This window comes from Stegodyphus dumicola, chromosome X1, assembly GCF_044657685.1.
Source record: "Stegodyphus dumicola isolate Sdum_Otavi_A_Nest chromosome X1, ASM4465768v1".
Lineage (NCBI taxonomy): Eukaryota > Metazoa > Arthropoda > Arachnida > Araneae > Eresidae > Stegodyphus > Stegodyphus dumicola.
This window is the reverse complement of record NC_140780.1, coordinates 200,896,064-200,913,647: the sequence shown is the minus strand read 5'-3', so window position 1 is coordinate 200,913,647 and position 17,584 is coordinate 200,896,064. Positions and strand designations below refer to the sequence as shown.

The window sequence follows — 17,584 nt, the reverse complement described above, 5'->3', positions numbered from 1 at the left end:
ATATTCTGTTTCATAAATATTTCTGGCTTCAAACCAACAAATGAAAATTCAGACAAATTTTAAAATATTAAGGGATCTAAATATGTGATTATGTTAGTTTATTTACTTAGGACGAAGGACACGTGAGCTATCTGCTTAAGGCAATGCCATCGTGAAAGGTTCTATGGGAAACTGTCTCGTATTCATGTTACACAAGGAGAGAACCACGAAAACGAAAACATACAACTAATCCATTCGCTAAATCTGTGAAGTAAGTGAAGCATAGTAAAATATATATGTTAAAAAACACTCACTGCGTTCATTGCGCTTAAATATCGTAATTTAATATTCATCTAATATTTCATTTTAAATGATCAAATAACTCCATATTAATAGGCTGTAGCTCACTTGCGCAATTTTGCCAGGAAAAAGATCTCTCAAATTTGGGAAATCATAGTTTGCCAGATGAGCGAAAATACATACATTTTTAAATCTGCCACCATTTAAGAAGTTATTTGGGGAGGGATTTCGATATATAAAATACATGAGAATGCTATATAAATACCATACGTCAAAATTTCTTCAGGATTGGGCTTCGAGATGTCCTTAGAAATTAAAAATGTTCACTTAGAAATTTTCAATCGCATTCTCTTATCATTGTACAGGTTAAAGACGTCTTCTTGCACCTGTTTCCAGGATTATTAATAATACCTGAGCGCGCAGTTTCGCATTATTATAAGATCCATTTATCATATTTTTCTAAGAGTTATTAATTTATCTTTCATCACTGAAAACGATACTAGGTAAGGAGTTCATTAAATTCTTTCCGTTCTTTTAAATGCTGACGTAGTGTTTCTGAGCAGAAATTTTATGATTGTACTTAGTAGACTTAAGAACGTCATAGTCAGAAGTTTGAATTAATGTAGGCCATTCGAAGAAAAAATATATCAAAATGAACAACTCTATATCTATGCAAAATTTTCCGGATACATAGCTGAGATTCATAAAATTTTAGCCATGCTGGGATTACAATTGAAAAACATCGCTGTCGAATCGTTATAAAGATAAAACTAAAAAGTGCGGTAAATTGTTATAGAATTCCTGTTAAGATAAAATTTAAAATGAGATAAATTATTGTAAAATTTTGCTGCAGAATAACTATTTTGATTCGTCTTTTTTACAAAAATTGAGGAACCTTTTGTTAAGGAAATCGCTCTCTGTAAAAGGAAAAGATGAGATATCAAAGATTATCTGAATTTAGCCAGCTTGTATAAGAACAGTGACGAACAACAAGTCTTCGTTTTATGCTCGAGAGTGTATAAATTAATAAGCAAAACATTGTATTTTGTATTACGAATTTGTTCACGTTAGGAAAAAAACATTCATTTTATGAAATCTGTTTTCTTTAACAGGTGACACTGACCACTTTTCAAAATTTCTCTTCTCGTTCGATTCTGAGTTTCCTGAGGTAAAATATTTTAGATTAATATCTAATTTTACAAAGATATGATTCAGTTTATGAAGTATAATTGGCAAATATAGTCAATGAGCAGTTATGCTAACACAGTAATAATGTATTTAATAAATACTAAATAATGAAATAATAATAAGATGATACTATATAAATACAGTACGTTCACATTCTTTCAATAAACCTTTCATATTTCAGATTTGTATACTGTGACAACTCGAACACGATAGCGTATAATGAAATAGCTGAATTGAAAGAAATTGCAAATATTACAAATGTTGAAGAATTTCAGGTAAGATATTTTGACTGATATATCATTAAGTTCTTTACATGAGGCTTAAAAAATGGTTTAAAATAAGTAATTTCTGATTATTCCATACCCTATAGGATTATTCTATGTCGCTACTCATTAATAAAAAGATCTCTTGAAGAAGAGTGCTAAAGCCATAAAGAGAATGCAGAATGTCACTGTAAATTTGGTATATTATACAGGGTGTATCAGTACACCGGTGACAAAATTTCAGGGAGATACACTTAGACGATGGGAAATCACATAAGAATGCATGGTCGAAAACGCTTTCCTGACGCCGTAGTGACAACACAAAAGTCAAGAAAGAAAGGACATGAACGGGGTGAGAAAACATGTTTATTATTCTGAGTACAACAAAAACAAAGAAAAAACAACATAAAGAGACAACGATCATCATCAAAGAAATGTGTTCGAAATTACGACCTGGACCGTGATGCAGAAATCTTGCGTCATGCATCTTCCATACGATCTTCCATGCGCCAGAGACCTGCATCACGGTCCAAGGTCGTAATTTCGAACACCTTCTTTAATGATAATCATTGTTTGTTTCTGTTCTCATTTGTATTTTCTGCTGTACTAAACATAATAAAACATATTTTATCTTACTGTTTGCGTCGTCACTACCGCGTCAGGAAAGCTTTTCCGACTATGCAATGCTATGTGATTTTCCATCGTCTAGGTGTACTCTAGCTCTCCTAAAAGTTTGTCACCGCTGTACTGATACACCCTGTATAATAAATTATTTTAAAGTTAAAAGAAAAGAATTGAATGTTTTACAGAGAATGAAGAAGGTTGTTGAGTACATGAGTTACAAAAAATCACCTTATATTTAATATCTCATCCTCTTAAAGACAGAAACAAGTTTTTTTTTTTTTTTTTTTTTTTTCATTTGTGGTGAAAAAACAAGAATTGTTTCTCTTCCACTGAGTGAAAAATAAAGAATCCCTGTTTTGTTCATTGAGGTTTTTCCTGTACTCAGTAGAAATAAATTTTGGGTAATGTGTAATTATCAATTAGTTTTTTCTATTATCTTGAAGTCATTATTTCCAATTAAGTTTAAAAAAAACCTACATAATATGGACAAATATTTATATTTTTTGTCTTATTATCTAACCTCCACAAAGATCGGTTCTCAAGATCCTTGTATCCGCTTAATCCTGCACTTCTGTTTCACGCTTTACCTCTGAACTTAAGAATGCTAAAGCTGTCATTACCTTAATCAGTATATTTCTCGCAATTCTGTGGCCCGACCTTTTGGTAAAAATTCGTTGTTATACTTCCAAATCTATTTTGCCTTAAAATTGCAAGACACATCTGGGCCCATGCCTTGCATCCTTGAGCAAGTCTTTAGTTACTGCTGCAGGTTGATGCCCAGTATCTTCTATAGTAATAAATACAGAATTCCACTTGAGAAGAAAGTATCAGCGTCATTTACCTGATTCCGTGTTTAGACTGACAGACTGACACAACTTAACAAAGGTTCATGAAGGCGAATAAAACTGATAGAAATGAAATGCTTTTTTGAAAAGATCACTTCTCGTTCTGCGTTCCTGAACACGCCTTAACTTGTAAGCATCTTCCGAATCAAAACTCGGTCGTTTGCATGGTCTAAAGAAAGTTGGACGCTTTTTCCATGACTCTTGAAATACTTATAAAATCCATATACATATATAATATGTAGAGAGAGATTTTTATATATGCCACTCGTAAATGTCTTTTGTCTTCTCTCTTAACCATGTTTTCCCTTGCTGCAGTTTCTCAAGATTTTAGGCAGTGTGCTTTAATCATAATTCAATAAATCCATATTGATCCATAGAGTCATTATTTAGGGTGTTATTGTCTACTTATTTTCAGTTTTTTACCCAGTTTATGTTATTTCTTCTTCTGATCTTAGTTTCTTTGTAGTTCACTTTGTTTCTTTCCTATCAGGACATCGTTTGATTTGAAACGCGTTTTCCCGTATTGCCTGTCCTTATCATTTTCAGTTACTTCCCATAGTATAGCATTCTAACTTTCTTTTCTTGGATATGAATTTGAAAATTATCATCATTTTCTCAATATTGATAAAAGCACGGGAGCTTTGAATAACAGCCTCGATATACTCACCATCATAAAAGTTCACGATATTTTAAAATAGCTGCCTTAATCAATATTGAATTTACTATTCTTGTTTTCATGACACGGCTAACTTTTTATTTAATCAAAATGCAACCCAAAACTGTATTACGACTTCCTACTACGGTTCTTCATTCTTTACTTTTTTTACTTCCTTGTACGAAGTAAAAAGGAAGTATTGTAATCGCGAAAAGTTTCAGGCGGCATATTTCAACGAAAATATCCATTTTGACCGCTATCGAATGCAATTTAACGTTGTTTTTGCGTGATATCTGTACGTAAGGACAGAGAATAAAATACTCTTTTCCTTCAAAAAAATTATAAAACTGCTTTAAAATTAATTCTGAAGAGAATATTTCTTGGCGTCTCTACGAACGTATATCGCATAACTCAAAAACGAGTAGCCTCAGAACGTTGAAATTTTGTATATAGGACTGCTATAACATGTAGATCCACTCTGTTACCCGGCTCAGTGATCTCAGTTTCTTTACTCAGTTTATATGTTTGTAAATTGTACATTTTTTGCTTTAAAAATGATTGTATTATGTTCTTTTTATCTTCCGGTTAAGGTTTTTATGCCTTTAATAAATCTCTATGCAATATTTTTAGAATTATCAACAATTTTAAAGTAGTTTAAGTGCCGCTAAGTCTAATCCTTTTCTTGATGACGGCTATTGTTTGTTTACATTTGAAACAGCACACTAGTGGATTTGTTGCCAATCTAGAGAAACGTAGCTTCGCAACAACAAAGATAACGCATTCATTTATTATTGCCAATTAAATCATGCTTAATTCTTTCTAGAATTTTTTCGAGGAAATAAGTGTTTAAGATTTACTTCGTAATTTTTAATATAGAGATTTTGAGTTTTAATGTATTTTTGCCTTCCCGCGAAGTGAGAACTGAATTAATTAAATGAGAAATACTCAATCGTCTGTGAAAAACTGTTTCTTTTTTGTTTTATTTGCTTTATTTATTTTATACATCATTCTAGCTTTATTATAGTATTTGAATAGAACATGTGGCAACGATTAGATAATTCTATTCTTTAAATGATATAAATTTTGTGCATTATGAGTTATAATAAGAAAGAAATATATTTACTGTTAAGTGAATCGAGCGCCAGAGTGTCGCTATGGTAAACATATACTAGAGTGAATTTTAAAGAATGCATTTATTCTATTGTGGTTTATGCACTGTCGGCGAAGTAGATTTAATTCAATCCAATAAGTTTAAATGAAATGCAAGATAAAATGCGTATAATTTAATATTCCGTACAAGGAAGTCATGTGATGTACACATCAGATTTTTTACTTTATAATTCACTCTCGCTCTCATTAGATTGTCGTCACAAACATTACAACATTCTATCATCAACATCTATCACGAGTACTTGAAATGAAAATGTTATGCCAGTATTTAACTTTCGAATAAAATTTCGTTTCTTTACAGCGTGCGTACATTTTTTATTGTGTTATTTGCTGCTTGAAATTCCAAAAATTATGAAAATATAATTAGTACCCCTGTGGCCTAATAATTGACGTAGTAAACTGTAACACGGATTATTGATGTACAAAAGTTGAAAATGGCAACAATGTCTCTGGAAGGGAAGACAAATGCTTAAAAAGACAGAGAATAGGTCTGCAATGTCTTGACTTAAGGTCACAGATGTCCTGCCAGGCCTTTACTTATGGTCGCAGTCCCTGATCTATTAAATAGGTTAAAATATCATACACTAAGTTTCAACAACAGAATAAATTAGTTACAATTTTATTAAAAACCAGGGCTTAAATTTAGCCGGAGCTCACCGTAGCCCGGCTTCGGCACTTCTAAATTTTTGAGTGAAATTATAACTTTAGTCGGATTTTACTTTAATAATGAACAATTTGTAATTAGCTTAATCATTTTTTTTATTTTTTTACATATAACTAAATTGTATTTGTCAATTATTTATCATTTTACTTATTTATTTATTTTCCTTTTCCCTAAAGCCTTACGAAAGGCTCTGAAACTTCCAATTCCAGAAGTTGAACCTATTAAAAATGCCAACCAGCGGCCGAGCGGTAAATTCCCTGAATACTGGTAGTTCGGTCTGAGGTTCGAATCCCGTGAACGGGCTGGCTGCATGAGCGTCTTTGTGGCTTTTCCAATGTGTAACGTGTTAATGCGAACCAGTTTCCCTTAGAAAGTTCTTCACGAAGGCATCCCTCCCTTCCGTGTAGTGCCTTAGCGTGGAACACGTAAATAACAATAATAAACCTCTTAAAAGCATTCTCATAAATTTTCAGCTAAACAGCCAGAAAAATATTGAGTTTAATGTGACATGTGTGTTTTATAAATTTGAAAGTTTTTCTGAAAGTATGCTTTCAGAGTTCGAAGAGTTAATAAACTTCTACAGCACATTCACAAAAATTTTATTCAGAAATTTAAAGTTTCCTTCCTAGTGCAAAACTCAGATCACATGTAAAATAAAATTATTTTCTTTTTTTCAACAGACCTTTTTAACAGCTCTAGAGGAGAATGATAATTGTACAAAATTGGAATCACAAAAAATGCACATCAGAAAGATGAGCTCCAACTTGGAAAAATTAGGTCTACAGAAACAAAGGTTTGCAGGTAAGACTATTTCAGCATCTGGGAAAATGCAGCTAGAGAGCTGTTTTTGCAAAGTTAATCTTTACTTATTTGAGTTTTATTAATTTTGTTGGCAAATACATTTTATCTTACAGACGTTACTTTTAAAGTTGATAATGGAAAATGCATTGCTCACCGTTCTCTTTTGATGGCCCGATGCGATGTTATGGCAGCCATGTTTGGTGGAGATTTTCGCGAGAGTTCAGCTGAAGTTGTGAGTTTGAATTTTCTCATAAATTAAGAGTTCTCAACTGCTCAACTTCTAATTCTTAACTGCTCGCAGAGTTGAGATATCATAAATTATGTATAATCTATCTTAACGTTTAAAGGAATTCTTTTTAAAAATTTATAAGATTTATAAAATAATATAATCTTTATAAAATTTAGTGTTTGATTGAAAACTGACATTTCAAAAGACTTAAATCAGTAATCTGCTTAAAATATTATTGCGTGCGTACAGGTTTGTAATAGATTGAATGCACACAGGTCCGATGATAGGTTAATAAATTTATTTTTGTCAAATGAAACATTTCAAAGTTCTGTAATTTCCCATAGAAATGCTCGTACGCTGCTTACGCTGAACTAATAACTCAGTTTACATTGAACTAATAACTTGCAACAACAATAACTCAGCGCAGGTGCTCTCTTCGGGCCTTATATAGTTTTCAACTACCGCAGAGATATTTCTAGTACTTTCTGCTTCTCGAAATTACTGGAAAGCAACATAACGGTCGAATTACGGTTGCAGCTAACATAGTTATCAATTACATTCATTGAATTACAATACCCATTCCGATGATACAGGGACCGCACCAAAATATCACCAAATGACCGCCAAATTTGACAATTTTGGGAGATTTATCACCAAATTTGGTAGCAAAATAAGTTTACAAAACCGTTGTCAGCTAGGCGATATCTTGCTAAATTAGAGATATCCATTTACTCAATGTTAAATGAACTTGCCCCTCTAGTTTTACTTTTCCGGCATAGCTCGTCTGTTTAGATTTTTCATATTTTATATTACAAAAGAAATACAACAATTTTACTTATAATTCCACTAAAATTACTTATCTATGTACAAAATTTGTAACAGTATTAAGTCTGCCTAAGCCTGCCCCAAACAAACCCAGAAAATTCTCTTTTCTTTTACTTAAGAATATTCCTTAGAGTCCGTCCTTCCACCTCTGGGTTTCGTCTCCTCAAGTAGTAACAGAAATTAAACTTCGAAATATTTCTCTCTCAGTGAAGAATTTTTCCTTATTTATGTCATAAATTTCATAATTTTATTGTTGTTCATATTTTACCTTTAAAAGTTTTGATGGAATAAAGAAGATACTGCGAAAAAGTGAAGCTATTGAAGTCTCCTTGTAATTTGTTTAAATATTCTGTCCAGTATGAAAACAGTCCTGTCCTTAATCGAGTTTCGTATCAACAGTTCGACACCTCGTGATTCTTCACCTCATCAGTGATCGAGGGGATATAGATGGCTGAATACTGGTATTTAGACTTTAATTTCAATCCAAACAACGTGTGCTGGTTATCTATGTTTACGGCAGTTTACCTTGTACAGACATTAGGATTTTTTTGGAAGCAGGCAAGATGAAAAATTAGCAAATGCCTTCGCCGAGAATCGAACCGTGGACCTCTGAAATACCGGCCCAGCGTGCAGAACCACTACACCACTAAGATACGCCAAGAAGAAGGGAGAAATACTTTATATACTCCCCCTTTTAAAGGGCGACTGGGATTTCAAGGGACCCAATTGCCAAATCCTGGGTATGGAGAATCATCATCCAACACCCTTTTAGTTCGGGCGCCACTGTAGAGACATTAGGATATTTTTATAGCAGGAATAATGAAAAATCAGCAAACGCCTTTGCCGGGAATCGAACCACGGACCTCTGGATATCGACCCAGCGGGCAGAACCACTACAGCACGAAGACACGCCAAGAAGGTGGGAGAAATACCTTATAACCTTATGAGTAACATAGAGTATGTAACGTTGTATTCACGCAGGTATGACGTGAATACGAGCCAGTAACCCTTTCATAACGTGAATATTAGCCGTTTTCCATGTTTAAGCCTTTCGCGGAGAATTATTCCTTCACGAAGACATCCCGGCCCCTTAGACAAATTACCATAGTGAACTTTGCAGTTACAGTTACAGGGGACATCACGACATCGTCATTGGCAAAAAAGGTATAGCCCGCATATATTAACTAACTAGAGAACTGCACCCCCATGGGTATATCAGTGCCAAGCTTTGGGTCTTTGTTGGATACTATTAAAAGGCTGCATTTTGCAGAATACGACAATAGTTACATAAGGTTACATTTCATTTGTGGGCTTATGGTACTTGTGCACAGAAAGATAATTTGACAGGGTATTGGGAATTGGTTATGTAAATAAGCATAGTAATTAAATTAAATCCATAATTTGAAAAGCTAACAGACTACGAAATACGGTATGAGAATACAAAAATACAAAATACAAAAAGCAGTGTGCATTGAGAGAATTACATATTTATGAGGTTGGTGCTTTGGTATTGTGTTTGTGTATGGGTATGTAGTCGAGGGTTCAAAGTTCAGTTCGTTGAATTATGTGCACTAGTAGTTCAAAGGTCAGGTTCTAGTCCAGTTCGTTGGAACATGTACACTTTTGTTTTGTGGTTTGATTTATGGGTTCAAAGTCGGTTCATTCGCATTTTAGGTGTGTATTGCAGAAACTGAAGGCATTCCCTTGATGAATGACTTCTTTCTTTTTACTAGCTGGCGATGTCTCTGTGGTCTTGAAGGTAGTAATGGCTGGCATAAGTCAAGTCCGTACTGATGGAGTTTGTCGATAATTGCCATAATATTGCTGGGGATGTTTTGATGCTTAATGAGGAATCTTTTAAATTCAATTTCGATGTTGATAGGATGCTTGATATGATGGCTGTAAGTCAGCGGACAATGAAACAGATAATGATCTGCATCACCCCTTTCACCACAGACACACATGTCCGTTGTTGACAGATTTCTCTCGTAAAAGTATGTGGGGAAGTATGTGTGCTGTGATGTATCGAGTCAGGAAATAGGAAGTGATGGTACATGCTTCGTCTACTTTTTAAAGGAAGCTATAGGTCATTCGTCTTTGCAGACCGTCTCGCCATTGGCCCTGCCATTTTTCTAGTGACAGCTGTTTAATCTTGTATTTGAGGTCCGATTGTGGCCATGGAATTTGAGTGCTGTCACCTTCTTGCTTTCTTGCTGCATCTTTCCCTCGCAGTCCGCTCTCTCGTTTCCCTCGCAGTCGTTATGACCCTTGGTCCATGAGAGAACGAACTTCCTGTTGTTGTTTCTAATGACGTTTTAAATCGTATGAGCGATGGGCGAATTAGGGCACTGTCTTGTGATTGAGAAAATGGATGGTTGACTGTCTGTTATGATATGTATATTATCTGTTGGGGCTCTGAGGAGGATGTTGATGTTATTGAGAAAGGCAATAAGTTCAGCTTGATGTACGCGGTTGCGTTCTCTCAGATGACCTTGCCATTCACTGTACAATCCTGTTGCTGTTCTGATGGTTGCAGCGCATCCAACTTTGCTACTGATTTGGGTGCCATCTGTGTAGGCATGATAATGTGTTGAAGGTTGTGGATCTTTTAGGTTGCAAACTAGATTGCCGAGTCCATCTGCAGAGTGTGTAAGAAATTTCTTAGGTTTTGTTTCGTAATCTGTGGGGAGAAAAAGTACATCCTGGAACGTGACTGGTTTCTGTAGCTGGAGAACGGTTGCGGTTGTTACGTCAATTTCTGCTTGGATGGGCAGTGGAAGGATTCCTGTCAAAATTTGCATTGCATTTGTAGACGTAGTGTTAAAGGCTCTTGTAAAGTTGATTAAGAAGGGTCGTTGCATTGAATTGAGGACTCTTATTTTTCTGAATGTCATCGGAATTGCCCATATTGCAGCACCATAAGTGATGATTTTATTAGCAACTGTCTTTAGTAGAATCTTCATAATGTGCTTGTTTAGACCCCACGCGTAGCCTGTCATACTTTTCAGAGCTTTGGCTATTTTGAAGGTTGTGATCTTTTTATCTTGAAGGTGCTGAATCCAGGTAAGCTTTTGATCTATTGTTAGTCCGGGGTATTTGATGCCTTTTACGCATTTTATTTTATTATTTTCAATTTTGATGATGGGGTTGCGGATGATAGTGCGTCCTGGCTTATGGAAAATTATGGCCTGGGATTTGGGTGTGAGAAATTTGCAACTTGATCTGTTTGCATGTGTTGAAAAGGTCCAGCGTTTGGTTACAGTTATCTTGTAAATTGTCTCTTGTCGGACCGCTAATTGTGAATGCCACGTCGTCGGCAAATGCTACTATTTTCGTGTGCGAAGGCCAGGGGTGGTCTATGATTTTGTTAAAAGTGATGTTCCAGAGGTCCGCACTCATACACGATTCCCTGTGGGTATCCTCTTGTTTGCTTTCGGGTGACTATAGAGTTATTACAGTTGATGAAGCTCTTTCTGTTAGTAAGATAGTCTGAGGTGAGTTCGAAAAGATTTTTTGGGCAGTCCATCTCTCTGAAGGCCTGCTTAATGGCAGGCCACCAGAGAGAGTCGAACGCATTTTGTAAGCTCAAGCTGAGAAGGGCTATATGCAGTTGATTGCTTTTATTTGTTTGGACCTAAGAAATTGCAGCGTCTATTGAATCATCTATATTGAATTCTATATTGAATCGTCTATCATGGTTGAACAGTGAGGTTTAAAGCCATACTGATGCTTGCTGATCTTCTTAGTATGATAAACATGAAATTTGATCCTGTAAATTAGTAGACCTTCGAGTAGTTTGCCCAATGCTGGGAGTAGATTTATGGGGCGGTATGAGCGGGGGTCCTCTGGAGTTCTTTTTTGCGAATAACACAATTTGCCAACTTTTGAAACTTTCTGGAAAGCATTTCAGACGAAGACACTGGTTTTAGATTGTTCATAAGAGTTCTAGACTGGTCTTCTGGATGATCTTGATAATTTGATTATTGATGCCATCTATCCTGGAGCCTTTTTGTTGTTTAGGGCTTTCACGTGCAGTAGGAGTTCGTGTTTCGTGAAAGGTCTGCTGTACTGTCTGGTCGGGGGATTGTTATTGTTCCTGATTTGCCTCTGTGCTGGAGTGTCTTGACTCTCGTCGTCTTGCAGGGAGACATGGTCTAAGATATTTTCTAGGGTATATGAAGTTATGTTATGATTAGTATTCTGCTTTGTTGCTGTGGGTGCGTGGATTTGTGTCGGCTTGAATATTTTAGAAGTAGCCATTTTGTACAGTTGTCCGTATGTATCATTATTTCTAGTGCAGAAGTTCTTCCAAGACTTGAGTGTAGCTTCGATTATCAGTTTTTTATAAAGAGCTATTTGCTTATTTTAGGTGATCCAGGCCTGTTTTTTTCTCTTCGTCGGTGGATCAGGTTTTCATTCTTCTTCGTATCGCTCGAGTTTTTTGGTGTGCCGCTCGTAGCTCCTTGGTCCATCAATTAGTGCGAGTGTTGTTGTCTTTTGTCTTCGGTTCGAAGGCGGACTGGCAGAGTCCTTATATTTGTAAAATAAATTAATCTAAACTTTTTTGTAGATCTTGTTTGTTGTTGGCACTCATGATGCTTTGCATGAGGGAATCTGTTATTGGAAGACGAAATATGAGGAATTTTTTCTCACCTGACTTGTTAACTCTGAAACGAATCATTTAAATATTTTCTGGAGCTTGAGTAATGTCAAATGTGATGCATTTGGTCGTTCGAGACACTGATGTCGTCTTTGACAGTCCTGTTTTGAATCATGTTGAAGAGGTGATGGCTGGTGAGGGTGAGATTAGGCCACTCCTTTCCGTTTATTGTTGTAAAGGTTGGGGGGCATCTGGACAGTTGCGGATCATCAAGTTGTTTGGGTTGATGTATTCCTCCACTGTAGTGCCTCTTGGTGTGCTGTGATGGTAGCCCCAGATGCTGTTATGGACGTTAAAGTCTCCGCAGAGAATGTGTGGTGTGTTTGCAGTTGCAAGGCTTGCGTTGACTTCCTGCAGGCTGTTCTCCAGATCTTCTGAGGGTGAAGCATAGGCGCTGGTAAGAAATAACTCGCCATCTGTCGTGGTGATCGCAATGGAAACTACATCTCTGCTAGCGTGGATGACTATTGGTGTCCGGTATTTGTTTAGAACGATGACTGCTGCTCTTGGTGGTAGTTTTGGATTAGAGTTGTTCTGTGTAAATACGTTCCATGTTAGAGGAAGATTTCTGATGGATCCTTTATTGCAATAAGGTTCTTGGATGAATAGAATGTCGTGGTAGTTTTCTGAAATATATTGGATGATGTTGTCAGTTGCTGTGCGGGAACGCTGTAAGTTTATTTGTAGAGCTCTGTTTCCCTGAGCAGGTGCTAAGTTATGCTGTGGAGTTGTTGGGTGGTTGTCTTGCAATGTGTTGTTGATACTTTGGAGATTACTCATGGTATTGAGTACGGAACTTGATTCTTAGAACTTCTTGGTAGGATGGGCATTTGCTGTTATAGGCAGGGTGATCGCATGGGTAGGTGGTGCCGTTGTGTAGGTTATTTAGCTCGCACTTGATATAGTTTGGTGCATTTGCATGGCAGTTTCTTTCATTGTGCTTTCCTCCACAGTATGCACAGGGGGTTGGTAAGTGCAATCTTTTGAGTGATAACTTAGTACGTGGCAACTGAAGCAACTGCGTGCTCCAATGAATTCTGTTATTGCAAAGGTATACCAGCCAAATTGTATGGTGCGAAGTTGCATGTTTCTTTTAAAGGATTTGGCATTGCATTCGACGATCCACTTGATAGTGTTATTACGATCTTTTAACTTGAAGAGAGGCTTGATGTAGTCTGATTTGCTAGCTGTTATTGGTGTCATCCTGGTGATGACTGCGTCGGCTGTGGTGTCTGGTGGAAGTTGATGTATAGCGAATTTTAGGGTATCTCATTTTTGGAATTTTAGTATTTATCATGTCCGCTGCCTTTTCTGTGTTCTTCATGATGTGTTCCAATTTGATAACGTCCTTTTTGGTGTTGCAACTGATAGTCAGACCTCCTTGCTTGATGGGAATAATCTTTTTTTATTTGTGTTTGCACTTTTACTATAGGTAGGATTTCCTGCAGCTTGTTTTGTAGTTTAGAGACACGTTGTGCATCTTGGAAGTATAGTAGTAGTGTTGGTGCTTTTTCTTTGAATAATGGTATATTTGGATAATGGTAACTTGCAGCTATATTTGGAGTGTGAGGCGGAGAGTTATTTTGCTCTCTTGTAGTTGGCTGTTCTTGATTGCATGCACGATCCTAACAATGTCATTCCGTTTGAGGCAGCGTCTCTTGACTTGTTCGTCTCGTCTCGTTGCTACCTTTAATTACGTGATGATAAAAAGAAGTGATGAGTTCAATCATTGAACTTTGCAATAATCCAATAAATCTCAATTACACTTTCTACTCCGAATATCCATGTTATAATACCCTATAATATTTCACAGGAAATAAGTGGGCCGTACGGCATATTTTCCCGTGTCTGATTTCCACGGACCACTAGCACCCTCATGGCAACGTCACTGATGCGATCTATTTAGAAACCCAACATGAACCTGTCTTCCAGTAACCCAGTTCCTCATGAAAGATATATTCGGCACTCTATCCACTTAGATGGTGCATTTCCTAATAACACCGATAAGTCGAATGAGATGATGGTCTTGAATCATAGCATCAGCAAGGTAACTATTCTGCGGCAGAAGTTCTTGGACGTCCAGGTTCTTGAGTAACTTGCAAATCTAGCCTGCCTTTTCTAGTATAAGGTATTTATTTTCTCCCTCCTTCTAGCATGCCTTCGTGGTATAATGGTAGCACAATCGGCGAATATTCGAGAGGTCCAGGTTAAAGTCCCGGAGAAGGCATTGCTCATTTGCCATGTCTCCTGCTTCAAAATAACCTAGTGATTTTACAGTGGGGTCCGAACTAAAATGGTGGTCGACAGTAATTGGACCAGGATTTGGCAAGTGGGCCCTCTAATCCTTCAGTCTCTTTTTAAAGGGGGAAGTACATAAGATATTTCCTCCCTTCTTCCAGCATGCCTTCGTGGTATAACGGTAGCACATTAGGGGTTTATTCGAGAGGTACAGGTTCGAATCCCGGCTAGGGCTTTGCTCTTTTTTCCTGTCTCCTGTATCAAAAATCATAATTACTCTGTAATAGAACCGCAACCAAATCTAATTTGTTCACGTGACATGACATTAGCGTGCCTTCAACAAACTGATGGTGAATTTCTGCTAATAAGGTACTTAGGAACCGTGTCACTTTTCGCACTTCAGTATTCGGCCAGTTTCCCGTAAGGCAACGATTAAGGCGGATTCCGAATGCTGCGGGCCCACCAGCGGCCGAGCGGTAAAGTCGCTGAACACTGGTAGTTCGGTCCGAGGTTCGAATCCCGCGAACGGGCTGGCTGCATGGGCGTTTTCGTGGTTTTCCCCATGTGTAACGTGTATACGAGCCAGTTTCCCTTAGAAAGTCCTCCACGAAAGGCATTCCTCCCCTTAGGCAGATAGCCCTCGTGTGCTTTGCCATAATTAAATACACCACCACCGAATGCTGCGATCGTTTACTGAGCCCCAAGCAGGAAATTTTAATAACAGGATGATCAGCTGTTTTGATGGTTTCAGGAAATTTAAAAAATTCTTCAGAAAGCTTGTTATTAGTGATCATATTCATCAGAAAGTTCGCGACTGGCAATCGGAAATCTCATTTTAACATTTTTTAGGGAGGGGCTGATTTTACTAATTGCTTTGCTGTTATGTATTTCCTGATGAGTAGATTTATACATATTTTTTTGAGAAAATTTTAGAGTTTAAGGCTGGAAAATCTTTCTTGTGACAGCTGAAACAATCACATTAAAGAGCAGAGTTTTGTAATATATTTCAAAACGTTTACGGACCCTAAAACTAATTTTCTTATATTCCTAGCATGTAAATATTTCAGTAATTACGCTCTGCTGTAATAAATAACTTAAAATACTTTTTAATACGACTTACATATTATACTTACTTTCAAAATTATGTAGAGCTATATATTATAAATACTTTCCAAATTAAGTGCTTCCTATTTTTTCAGATCCCTTTTCCAGAAGTTTCGAAAGAAGCGTTTGATCAGTGTCTTTACTATTTATACACAGACTGCATTGAACAGAGCATAAATGTTCAGAACTGTTTACTCATCTTAGAACTTGCAAATAGACTTTGCTTACGACGTTTTATTTCATTAATTGAAGTGCACATCATTAAAGAGCTTAGTGCTATGAAAGCGGGAGGAGTGAATTTGACTGATTACGTGTTCCGGTTTCTAGAGCCTTCCCAGGTACGTAATTTTGATCCTGTTTCATCCGAACTCAATTTATAAGAGATTTTAAAAACAAAGTTAGAACTATGATATATATCCGAATTGTCGATAATAAGTAAAAGAAAAAAAATTCTCAAACTCGCAAACAAACTCGTAATCTGAATGATGTCTTTCATTCCAATCCCTCATGATAATTAGTGTGGGTGACTAGATAAAACCCAACAGACAAAAATGCACAGGACAAAAACGCGAAAGAAAGAAAAAAAAAAAAAAAAAAAAAACATTGCGGTAATTGTCCATTCGACAAATAACCACACCCAAAAAAGCTCACATACATAAAAGCCCATATGTATATACGCCACGTAGAAAATAATAATTCTCTCCTTTATTTCAGTTTATATAAAGCAAATACATAAACAAATGTAAATAAATAAATTAATTATTTAAATTAATTTAATTAAATAATAAGTTAAAATAATGGAACACATTTTAATTTGGTCTCCGGCTGGAATTAATTATATATTATATATACATACATGGTGCGTGCATGAGTGCGCGCGAGTAGAATTGCAAGGAATACAAACTGCACGTAAATTTGATCATGCAAAAAGAATAATTTTTATTACATTATAAATTCTTTAGCAGTTTCAGAAAATGTTGTATGTAATGAATTTAATTAAAGAAGAATTAAAGTCGAATTTTTGTTTCAGAGAAAGATACAAAAGTATCTTATCGTGAATATGAAACTTTTTGTGTGCGCAGTCAGAAATACACTTATAGCAGTGAATTGAAAACAAAATTTCAAATAATTTATTTAAATTTAATTTATTCAGCTTTTACGTAACTTAATATCATTATTCATTGACGAAAAACCAAGAAGGAATTGTGTTAGATAAACGAAATTTGGTAAGCATGTTTATACATCTGAAAGGTGAAGTCTGTTCAAATTTCGTGCTATTCGCATAAGTGTGGCGCTAGTAGCGCCACTATGAACATGTAAATCAGATTTGCTTCAGATACGCGCTGTAAAGTTTATGAGCATTATTTACCATTGAGGTTTAGCATTGTTTACCATTAGTGAGTTGATGTTAGTCGAGAATGCCTTTAAGAAGATGAAAAAGACCATTATGAACATCTGAATGAGTTTGAACGAATTCGTGTAATAGGGCTACCAGAAGGTGAATATTCTTTCGGCGATATTGCAGAAAGATTTGGTAGGAATGCATCCACTATGAATAATTGTTGGCCGCAGTAGTCAAGGGAAAGTACTGGCTCAAGAATATCGGTTTCTGGGCGGCCACTTGGCACTATTGAGAGGCAGGACCGCCGTGTTCCGCGTATGGTTGCGTCCTGCTGCGTCTGCAACAAAAGTTAAAGCTGTAGTTGGCATTTCAATGAACTGTTACAATCCGGTTACTTGAAGGATAACTCCAAGCCAGACGCCCTGAGCGTGCATTTAACTGACTCCAAACCACTACCGTTTGGGACCTCAATTATGTCAAGCTAGAGCTCATTGGATTACAGAGTGCGGACCTATTTTTTTTTCTGATGAAAGCCAGTTGCCTTGGTGCCAGTTACGTCTGTGTGTTAGTTAGAAGGAACCCAGGTGCGCGTCTGCAGCCAGCCTAGACACATTGGACCTATACCTGGACTTATGATCTGTGGAGTAATTTCGTATGACAGCAGAAGCACTCTCGTGATTATCTCAGCACTCTGACT

The 17,584-nt window shown here is 36.5% G+C and overlaps 1 protein-coding gene across 3 annotated transcripts in view; it reads left to right on the top strand.

The window, feature by feature from the left end:
• LOC118202595 (rho-related BTB domain-containing protein 1-like) overlaps positions 1-17,584 on the top strand; it is a 102,077-nt gene that overhangs the window by 66,977 nt on the left and 17,516 nt on the right. For all 3 annotated transcript variants that reach the window (XM_035374768.2, XM_035374767.2, XM_085808008.1), the window contains 5 exons: positions 1,392-1,447; positions 1,649-1,742; positions 6,369-6,489; positions 6,603-6,721; positions 15,641-15,883. In XM_035374768.2, the coding sequence (XP_035230659.1) occupies positions 1,392-1,447; positions 1,649-1,742; positions 6,369-6,489; positions 6,603-6,721; positions 15,641-15,883 (633 nt within the window). The remainder of the gene's footprint in view (positions 1-1,391; positions 1,448-1,648; positions 1,743-6,368; positions 6,490-6,602; positions 6,722-15,640; positions 15,884-17,584) is intronic.